This window comes from Myotis yumanensis, unplaced genomic scaffold (genome assembly GCF_028538775.1).
Source record: "Myotis yumanensis isolate MYYU_CA2020_CCGP unplaced genomic scaffold, mMyoYum1.0.hap1 SCAF_1, whole genome shotgun sequence".
Classification (NCBI taxonomy): Eukaryota; Metazoa; Chordata; class Mammalia; order Chiroptera; family Vespertilionidae; genus Myotis; species Myotis yumanensis.
In genome coordinates this window covers 216,629,198-216,640,548 of record NW_027223752.1, presented here as the reverse complement: position 1 = coordinate 216,640,548, position 11,351 = coordinate 216,629,198, and the positions used below count along the sequence as shown (strand labels likewise).

Genomic DNA, 11,351 nt, shown 5'->3' with positions numbered 1-11,351 from the left:
CGGCCGCGTCCCCGCCAGCCCTGCCGACGTGGCGGGGCGGGACCGCCGGGCGCTCCCGCGCGCACTCGGCCGCCAGAGCGGTAAGAGCCCCCGACGCCCTTCCCGTCCCCTTCCCCGGGCGGGCGGGCGGGGACAGCGGGTGGTGGGGAGACCGCGCCGTCGCTCCCGGTCCTGACTCCCGAATCCCGCACGCTGTTAGTGAGAAACCTTCGGCGGGGACAGGCCACCGGGCGCGGGACCGGGAGGATCCGGGCTGGAGGGTGAAGTCCAGGGAGGCGCGGGTGGCGCGGCCGAGGGCCCTGCGTGGGTGCGGGCGTGTGAGTGTGTGTGTGTGAGTGTGTGTCGCTCGGGTCCACGCTCATGCACACACCCACACGCCCGCACTCCGGCTCTGCACCCTCGGCCGCCGGGGACCTCCGCGGAGCCCGCCGCGAGCTCCGATGCATCCAGTCCCAACACCAAGCAAGTCTGAGAAAGTTTCCCCAGGGTCCCAGGTTGGAGGCCCAGACGGGCTGCAGGGTCTAGGCAGCTGGGGGCGCAGAGGGAGCGGTCCCCGGCAAGGCAGAGGCCTCCTTCTTGGGGTTCGCCTGCCCTTGGACTTGGAAAACCGCGTGCAGGCCCTGACTTCCCACCCGAGCTCATCATTCCTCCCCCTGCAGACCCATGCCCTGCCTTCCACCCCAGCCAACATCCTAAACTGACACCACCTGGACTCACAGACCTTGGGTTGAGTCCGACTCCCTAGCCCAGCCCCACCCACCCACTCTTTCTCGCCTAATCCCTGGAACTGTGGTGGGTATTTCCTCTCAAATCAGGCACCTGAACTTCATTGCCTTTTCCTAGAGTAGGAAGACATCTCTATGGGCTGTGAGGGCTCTGACTATGCCCTGCTGATCCCATCAGTTACCAACCTAAACATCTTGAGGGATACCAACAGGTGGCTTTTAAAATCCACGTCTCTTGAACTCCAGAACGCCTCAGGCAACCCGCAGACCTGAGGGTGAGAACGGCTTTTCTCCTTGCCGCCCTCTTTTCTTCCTGGGGGCCCCTTTCCCACCTCATTTATATCCATCCCGTAGTACTCTCTCCTTCCTTTCCCCCATCAAAATCTGAGCTCAGGAAAGAATGACACACTCTTTACATTGCAAGCTTTAAGCAAAGACATGAACCTTTCAGGGTGGAATTTGAGGCGCAAGCGAGCCAGTGCAGAAGGAATTTGAGGGTGGGAGGGGGCCTTGCTGAATCTCAGCGATTCAGTCCATATAAGTAGTCATTTATTTATAAGACCAGCTTAAAGCAAGCATTGTTTCTCTTACATCAGTGCCAGACAATATATGTAACTTGGATGAATATTTGAGGGCAATAAACCAAGCTAGGTGCTTGTTGGTCACAGCCCCAGAGGAGACCATGACATAGAAACAAATACTCCATTAAGTGCAATAGAAGCATCACATGAAAGTATTGCAGAAATATAGAAGAGGCAGCAATTTAATTCTTCAGAAGGAGCAGGGCACGTTAAGGAAAATTTCGGAGTGAAAAGTGACATTAGGCATTGAGAAACAAACCGGAGTCGGAGGCAGGGCAGAGGAGCCAGCATAAGCAAAGGCAGCGAGGTGGGACGGTTTATGAGCTGTGTGGGCTCCTCTGATGGAAAGTCTGGTGAGGCAGGAGTCAGGGTGTGTTGAGAGCTGCAGGAGGCAGAGAGAGAGAGAGAGAGAGAGATTGGAGCTGGGTTATGAGGGGCCACTGATGCTGTGCAAAGGTGCTTCTAAGCAAGAAAACAAATAGTTCCCTTCTATGTTTCAGAAAAATATGTGGCAGACACATGGGACCAGGCATGTGTCCTTGTCCATAGGCACTCTTACAAACTGATTAGGAACCTCTCTTCTAGGGTTGTTGTTCCTGGTCCTTTACTGACCTGCACTTTTTAAAACTGTGTTACCAAATTCTTGTTTTGCCAACTGAAGCCATATGTAAAAAGATATCCATCCACGACATCGCTGTTTCATCAAAATGAAAGACAGTTCAATCCCAAGGAAAGCTAAACTTGGAAAATGAAGGCAGTCCTTGACATTTAATAAATTTAGATTGATGAAAAACTGGCTACCTTGTCCTCATTTTTCCTCTGTCATCAGTCTGGTGTTGGAGAACAAAGTATTCGGATCATTGTGTCCAGCCTTACTTTACAGAGGAGGAAGTGAGGAAGCCCAACAGGAGAGAGTGAGTGATGCCCACAAAGGGGCGGATGGACAGAGCACAGCTCTTTCCACCTCAGAATCCCATCCCTCCCACCCTCGCTAGTCCTCCATGTAGCCTCTTGGTCCGGCCACACCAATGTCCATCCTGACTATGCAGATTCATTTCTGATGCTGGACATTGGCATATACTCTTATCCCATCATGCCTAAATAACCATATCAAAAACATTTTACAGGTCCTCCCTTGCACGAGGTCAGTCTAGTTCACCTCTCCCTTAATTGAGATGCTGTTTTACATCATCATTTAAGTAGTTCGTGTTAGCTGAATTCATTTCCTGGACTTTCACTGACCAGGAATAAAATATAAATGCATTATTCATTTTCTGAAGGATAGTAATCACGTCTTTTCTTTTAAAGTTATTTTTGGAACTATGATGCTGCTGCCCCACTACATAGCATCGTTCTGGGAGCATTTTAGGTAATGATTGCATTTACGCATGAAAAAACTAACTTATTCCCAGCGCACAAAGGCTTCTTTATATGCCCCTTCCTCTCCTTGGAGTTTACTGAAGAAGCCTCCTTGTTTCTGTGGGTTGAGTCTCCCCAGCATCAAAGCCGCGACGTAGCTGCCGTGATCAATGTTCCTACCCATAAATCAGGAGAGATTCTGAAGCCGGACTGCCTATGGGCACCCGGCAGGGATGAGGCTGTCCCGGGAACCGGTGTGTGCATCACCCGGCTGTGGTCCGGGTGGACGCCAACAGTAACTGCTCAGAAACAGCTGTGTATCCAGACTACACAATTTCTGATGATTTCAGACAAAAGGGCAAAGTCTTAAAAATGATTGCGTCTCTCCTGTCATAACGACACCCAGAGTAAAGGTCTACCAAAACAAACAAAAAAGATCTCTCTTGTGTTGGTTTTGGTTTAGGGGGAGATGTAGAGCTGTAACAGGTAGAAGTAAAGAGATTAGAGATGTGTACAATTGGAAGTTAGAGTGCCCATTTTTACTATATAAACAGGTATAAAAATATAGTCCTTCTGAAATAGATAAGTTGTCCATAAATATTTTTAATAGTATCAGTTCAAATGCTCATCTTCTTGGGTATTTCCGAAGGCATGGCCTTGTGTTGCTGGTTGAATGCAGAGCAGGTGCAAAGAGGGATTTTGTTGCAGCAATTTTTCCAGAATGAGGTGAGCTGACCTAAGGCAATTTGGCCATTAGAGATGAGTGAGGGCTGTAGGTTTCCTCCCGTGCATACCTCTCTAAGGAGAGTGAAGTTCTCAGAAAGAGTTCTGCCGCCCACTCTCACGGATACTACCCATGGGTTCAGTTATACAGCTTGTTCCTGGAGCTTGATGTCCTAGCTCTGTCCTTTTGGGCCTCTGGGAGGACTCCGGTAACCTCTTCAGCTTCAGTTTTTGTGTTCTCCCAAAATCAGCTAGAAGAAGTAGAAAAATTCTATTCCACAGGGCAATCAGCTGCTGGGCTCAGTGCAATTGTGTGCCCTGGTAATGGAAGGGCAGAAAGAACCTGTACGTTACTTCTTGCCAGGCACCTATCTTAAGCCCCATTGCCATTTCATCAGTGAAAATGATTTCTAATATCCCTTATGCTAATTAGCACACCCTGGAGTACCTATCCGAGAGGGTAAAAGCTGAACCCTCTCAAGAGGTGAACTCTCAGTTACAGATACTGAAATGCTAACTAAACACCTCTGGTGAGCATATTCCTGAATACGGGGCTTCAGATGTTAACCCACCACTGCCAGGGCATAAATGACAACTAATCCGCACACATGGCATCTGGTATGTGCTGAAGTATTTTAACATTATGAATGGTATCATAACACATTTAGGGCAGAGCACACACGACAAAGTGTTCATAATGCTTTTTATTTGCCCACGAATGTTTATCACAGCCAGGTTTATGTTCCTGCTTATAGAAAAGTGAAATAGTTTGGAGCGTCTTAATAATCCAGGTTAATGATAAGGATTTTCAAATTATCTTACAGAGAAAATAGACAGTGTCTGTGACCAGCTATTGATGAACCAAAACTAGGAATAAAAGTGATGTCTCAACATCATTTACTCATAGACCCGTTCTCCGTATGGTGCTGTCCCTTGCACCCAGATGAGGATAGGATAAATTAGGACGGAGAACTCTTTAGGCCATGGCAGTCAAGCAGTGTCCTAGGCTATAAGTCAGCAAACATTTTCTGTAAAGGGCCAGATAATAAATATTTTAGGCTTTGCGACTTTGTGGGCCAAATGGTCTCTGTTGCAACCATTCAACTCTGAGAAGCTATAGGCAGTACATAAACACATGAGCATGTCTGTGTCCCAGTAAAACTTTATTTACCAAAACAGATGGAGGGTGAGATTTAGCCAGCAGGCTCTAGTTTGCCAACTTCCATGCTAAGCCAATCCTGACAGTGTTTTCCCAAAGATCTTATAAGTTTCCAAATGACAGTGACTTTTCAAGTAGCCTCCCTCAATCCCCTCCCCTCCCCCACCCCTCCCCCATGAACCACAGCAACTACCCTTTTCTATACAGCGGCCTTGTATCATTCTTTACTGTTTCAACTAGGCATTGGTCATACTTATTGACAGACCATCTCCATCCTTGATTATCCTGGGTAATTGGGGACATCTGGGTACCATTAAATGAAACACAAAAGTTAAGAGGAAGATCTAGTGTTAATGATAAGACAACAAGTTTCCTTTTGTCCAGGAAGAGATGTCCAACTGGCCATTAGAGCTACTTATCCAGGGGTAGACTTTCTTTATAACAGCATATTAATATATAACACTATATATTACATATATACACTGAGTGGCCAGATTATTATGACTGGCCAGATTACTATGACCACCCCATCAGTACTTCATTGACAGTTCCAAAAATACTGAATATTGAAAACTTCCTAAGCAAATACTCTCAAGGTTTTATTATTATTATTATTATGTGCATAACTAATTCACTTCATTGTACTGATGGAGTGGTCATAATAATCTGGCCACTCAGTGTATATTCTTAGTAATTAAGGTGTAATTTGTATACTATAAAATTCACATACTATAAAACTCACTTTGTATATATATTGTTGATTTCAGAGAGTAAGGCAGAGGGAGATAGAAACATCAATGATGAGAATCATTGATCGGCTGCCTTCTGCACGCCCCCTCCTGGGGATCGAGCCCACAACCCAGGCATGTCCCCTTGACTAAAATCGACCCTGGAACCCTTCAGTCCACAGACTGACGTTCTATCCACTGAGCCAGACCGACTAGGGCACAGAATTCACTCGTTTAAAGTGTATACAGTTCAGTGGTTTTTAGGATATTCACACAGTTGTACAGCCATTATCACTATCTAATTTTAAAACATGTTCATCACCCAAGAAGGAAATCTGTACGCATTAGCAGTCACTCCTCATTCCCTCTCCCTTCAGCCTCTGGAAACCACTAATTTACTTTCTGTCTCCATGGACGGGAGGCAGACATTTGAGATTCACGACATGCAAGTGGTGTGAGAAACAGAAAGGCTTCACCAAGGGGGAGAATGTAGCAGGAAAAGGAATTAGCCAGACTACTGCTCTTTGAGGGGATATGAGGGTTGGGGATATGAGTTCTTTCTAAGTCTACATCACCAGGTGGCCAGTGTGTTAACTAGCTTCTCACATCCCATGGTTTTATCAGCAACCTGAGGTTTGACCAATTGGTAAACACCATGGTCAACAAAAATACCCATTGATTTGCCTGAGACTTGGCTTCTTGTGTAGTGAGAACACTGTCTTCGTTTTATCCAAAAAAAAATGATCATTTAACCTACTTTCTAGATCTGTGCTACCCAATAAGGTAGCCACTAGCCATATAGGCCTATGTAAAATTAAAATTTTAGTTATTTAAAATGAAATAAGATTTAAAATGTATTAAATAAAATGAATTAAATAAAATTAACATTTTTAATATGGCAGTACCCAGATTTCACATGCTCAGTAGCCACATGTGGCTATTAGCTGCCACGCTGGATGGTGCAGATATAAAACACTTTCATCATCAGAGAAAGTTGTATTGAACAGCAAGGTTCTACATGATATCTGCATGAGAATGAGTTTTCTGCTTCTCGGGTTGTTTTGTAATGGCTACATTCCTCTTTGGCTTAATACACCACTTCTTTGCTTCCCATGTTATCCTCATGCATCCCTGTTTAAATTATTATTCAAACAGAGCGCAGGCCTTCACCAGCTGGTACCCAACAAAGCATACTTATGTGCATGTATGTCTCTTTCTCAATGTGAATCTCTGATGACATGGCTGAGCTAAATGTCACGTGTTTTTTTAATAAGCTCTTAGGTATTTTCTATGCTAATTCTCATTGCGACAAATATAATTAACCAAGTCTTACTACATAAATAATTTCCCAGATTCAAATAATACCTCTAGTTACCATATGCATATCGGTGCAAAGCAAGCAAGAGATCCATGAAAGGTTAAAGATAGCACTGTAGGTTTTATTAGTTTCCTATTGCTGCTGTAACACATTACAACAACCTAGTGGCTTATAACAACGCAAATGTATTCTCTTACAGTTCTGGAGGTCAGAAGTCTAAAATGAGTTTCACTGGGCTAATGTCAAAGTGTTGGTAGGGCTGGTTTCTTCTAGAGTCTCTGAGAGGAGAAGGGTTTTCTTGACTTTTTCAGCTTCTAGGAGTCACCTATATTCCTTGGCTTATGGCCCCTTCCTTTGTCTTCAAAGTGCATCACTCCAATCTCTGCTTCTGTCATCACACCACCTTTTCCTCTTGATAGTCAAATCTCCCTCTGCCTCTCTCTACTAAGGATACTTAGGATTTCATTTAGGACCCACCCAGATAATCCAAGATAACCTCCCCATTTTAAGATCCTTAATTTGATCACATCTGCAAAGTCCCTTTTGCCATATAAGATAATATTCACAGATTCCAGGAATTAGGATATCTTTGGGATATTTATTCAGTCCACCCCAAGGTTACATAAAGTTTATTATTGATTTATCCCAGCAGACTTAATTTAATCATCAGGGCTTTGAATTAAAGTTCAACAATTCAGATTAAAACAGAAAGTTTTTGTTTGTAATTATGTTGGCAGATAATAAGATGTCTGATGATGCTGGTGACACTGTAGCCCCTGGAGACAGAGCAGAAATTACCGAGATGCCCAATAGTGATTCTTTACCCAAAGATGCAGAGGTGCACTGTGATTCAGCTATGATTTCAAATGAGCCAACACTGGCTGACCTCAGAGGAGATGTGCATGAAAATGCAGCGGTTCAGGGTGAGGAGATGGCTGACACTGGGCACACTGACCAGCCCGAAGACACCAGTGCCATGGATCCGCCCCACAATGGAGAAGTGACCGAGGAGGTGCTTGCCCAATGCATTGATGCCGTCAGCCTTGAGGCAGAACTTGGACCTGAAATACCCCTGAAAGAACAGAATAATCCGGTAGGAGTGGTTCATTCGGTTTAGTTCAACCTAAATTCTTACTGATACCTACCATGGGCACAGATTTGTGCCAAGCTCTGTGGGTGGGGGTTGGGATTCAGAATATACTATGATGTAACCTCATGAGCTTAACTGGTCATTATAATATTTGCATTTTGATAATTGTGTTAATAATAATAACAGCCACTAATAATTGGATACATCCTGTGTTCTGGGCACTCTGCTAGCCACTATGTATGTTATGTAATTCACTCCATACAAAAGTTGTTTGCGGCTCTAAGCTAGATAGTATTAACCTCACTTTATAGACAAGGCAACCAGGCATAGAGATTTTAAACAACCCAGTAAGATACTAAGCTACCCAGTAGTAAAATGGAAAATATTGTAATATTGAACATAATGAGTCCAAATTATTAAGGAGCCTGATTTCACCCTAAACAAGTCAATGTCTCTTTAATAGAACTTAAATTTTAATGCACATTTACAAATCCACTATGGCGATCTTAGACATTCAGACCACTATTTTATCATCCTACACCTTCCACCCTCCAGGGGACCAGAGGCAGGCATGTTCCCTGCCCCTTTCCTTCAGCACCTGCATCTGTCGCTTTGTGGGGAAAAGATAGACCACTGTCTCCCATTTGCTACCTTGGACACATCAACACAACCATGGAGCTGGGTTTTGTTGGGATCTCCATCTCCATCCGTGTGGGGACTGGTGGGAGTGGGAGGCACCCAGCATGAGGAGGAGGTGGGCTGCTCTCCTCCAACCCTCCCTTCCGGAGTGATGGTACAGGATGGGGGGATGGGAGCCTTCCCGCAGCCACGCCCCAGCCCTGCTCATCCTGCACTGTCACTCACATCATCTCCTCGTAGGGACTCTGCTGCACGCCCTGTGGGAGGCGAACTAAACAGGGAGCCAGGGTGCCTGGGCTTTCCTCCTCCAACGTGTCATCAAGTCTGTTAATTTGGGCAAGACACCTAATTTCTCTGTGCCTCACTTTTTTCCTCTATAAAATGAAAAGTTTGCACATGAAGACATCCTTCTGACTAATGTTTTATGATTCTTTTATTCAAAATCAACTTCCGTTTTGATTTTTCCAATTACAGTTCACATTCAGTACTATTTTGTATTGCTTTCAGGTGTACAGGGTAGTGGGTTAGACAATCATACACTTTACAAAGTGCTCCTCCCCCTACCACACCCCCCAATATTATCAGTACCCACCTGACACCCAACATAGTTATTACAATATTATTGAGTATATTTGTTAGGCCATACTTTACATCCCCATGGCTATTCTGGAGCTACCAATCTGTACTTCTCAACCCCTTCACCTTTTTCACCCAGTCCTAGAAAATCAGCTTCTTAGTTTCCTTAGAACTGTTCTGAGACGGGCTTTCTCGGAGAGGAGGGTGTTTTCCAAGACGAGATGTTTAAACAAAACCAAACAATTATCTTGTAAGGATGTCAGCTGGGAGTTGGATCAGATATGGTCAACATAAATGCACACTTTCATTTCTGAGTTCAGAGAGTTTTCAGACCCTTAGAATTCACCCTGGGCCCCATAAGGGCTTAAGAACTCACAGACTAGAGGTTCTATGACCTTAGCTGAGCCTGACTCTGGAACCTCTTTTCCCCCGACGCTACCTTTCTATTGTGGGGAGCATTGGTTCCTAATTTTTATTATAAGTGCTACTGTTAATAAATACCTTTGTTGATTAAGAAAAATATATCTTAGCCACAACATCCTGAGATGACTTAAATAAAGTACATAAGTTCTACCTAGTCAAAATATATGTTCCTGATGCCTAGGTTATTCATTCAGTTTCTGACTTCTAATAATTATATCATTGTTAATAAAGATAGCATAATAAAAAGTTAGTATGCTCCTATACATCTGCCTTCTTAAATTTTTTGAGCAAATTGAATGGATCCTGCTTTTGAAAGTACTTTATAAATCTCCTTGATGCTACAAGAATGAGCCAGTAGGCAGCTAGATGCCTCCCTCCTGCATCTGCACAACACTGTTAGCTTTCAGGGACTTTGTTAAAGGTGAGCATTTCCTCATAATGAACTATCACACGAGTATTTGGATGGAAGTGCAAATATTGGCCACAAAGTTGGGACCGTGGCTCTGGATGTATACGTGGCATTGCCCTCAGGAGCTCGGGTAGAACCAAGCTGTGGGAGGCACACCTGTGAGTATGTTTGTTCTAAGAAAGGCAGAAAGCTGATAGGGCTGGTTGGAAAGGGTATCCCTTTCACCCGGGTCATGTTTAAACTCTTCTAGGTAGTTGCAAATTTAGTCTTTTTTAAGGATCACCAGAAAAGAGGATTCTACTATCTCTTTTGGTAACCTATTCTTTTAAGTTAATATTAGAAGTCAGTTTTGTGCCTCATCTTCAAGCATTGTTCATTTGTTCTATTTTATTTGCTCTTTGTTGGACACTTATAGGAAGTCCTTTCACAGTGATGAAAACAACTGTGGTTTTTTTGTTTTTGTTTTTTTGGTTTTTATTCTTGCTTTATTTTTATTTTTTTTTTACTTTACTCCCTTCACTTATTTTATTTTTTCTTTATTGATTAAAGTATTAAATATGTATCCTTATCGCCCCATTGCCCCCCCCCCCCACTCATGCCCTCACCCCCTGGTGTCTGTGTCCATTGGTTAGGCTTATATGCATGCATACAAGTCCTTTGGTTGACCTCTCCCCCTTACACCTACTCTCCCCTACCTTCCCTCTGAGGTTTGACAGTCTGATCAGTGCTTCTTTTCTCTGGATCTATTTTTGTTCATCAGTTTATCTTGTTCATTATATTCCACAAATGAGTGAGAGAAAGAAAACAAGTGTTTTTCTGATCCACAAGAGGATGAACTCTACAAAAAATCTTGCATCATAAGTTCATTTACAAGTTGACTGTTTGGATCGTGAACACAGGCCCCCGAGGAATGGTAGGTCCTATAGAAAAAACAGCCAAATTCAAAAGCCTATTTGATCCCAAGTATAGCTGAGCCTAAAAGCATCTCATCACCCTATTTTAAAATCTTCTATGGAAAAAATGTCTGCTAAAAAAACAACAATAACCTGGTAGAATAGCCTATGAGACAGTATTATAAACCAATATCTACTAGGACACACTGCATTTTGTAATGATGTGCTTAAATGTGTATATCTTTCTCTTAAGTGGCTTGTATCTGCAGTTACTTTGGGTATGAGGTCCCTTAAAATCCTTAGCATCATTAGCTTCACCTTTGCCTGAGTCAGCAGGGTGGCCATAACTCAGCAGGGAGGGTGGTGTGACCAGGAGGGGCCTAGAAAAGAGGAAGAGGCCAGTGGTTCTGCCAGCTGCTCAGCTGGCACCTCTGCTTTGAAGGATCACACCATTCACAGCTTATGCTCTCACAGAAGCTATCTCATCTTTGGTGCTCCTTCTCTTTCTCATCCATTCTTATCTACAGACTGGAAGCCATCGAATTGGCACTTCCTACAGGAATCCACTCTACAGCATCCATGAGACATGTTGGACTATCTCCAAGGCCTCTATCAGTCCCATGACACCATGTATCATGCCCAGGAATCTGAGTGGTGAAACTATCTTCAGGATGCCTACAGTCTAGGTGGGGTATAAAGGCAGTGTGGTATAAAGAAATTACAGCATG

General features: G+C 44.0%; 1 protein-coding gene across 1 annotated transcript in view; it reads left to right on the top strand.

Moving 5' to 3' along the window:
* Nucleotides 1-11,351, top strand: part of FAM114A1 (family with sequence similarity 114 member A1) — a 60,964-nt gene continuing 49,613 nt past the window's right edge. Inside the window, exons 1-2 of the mRNA XM_070397901.1 lie at nucleotides 1-80; nucleotides 7,331-7,686. Of these exons, the coding sequence (XP_070254002.1) occupies nucleotides 7,339-7,686 (348 nt within the window). The 5' untranslated portion in view covers nucleotides 1-80; nucleotides 7,331-7,338. The remainder of the gene's footprint in view (nucleotides 81-7,330; nucleotides 7,687-11,351) is intronic.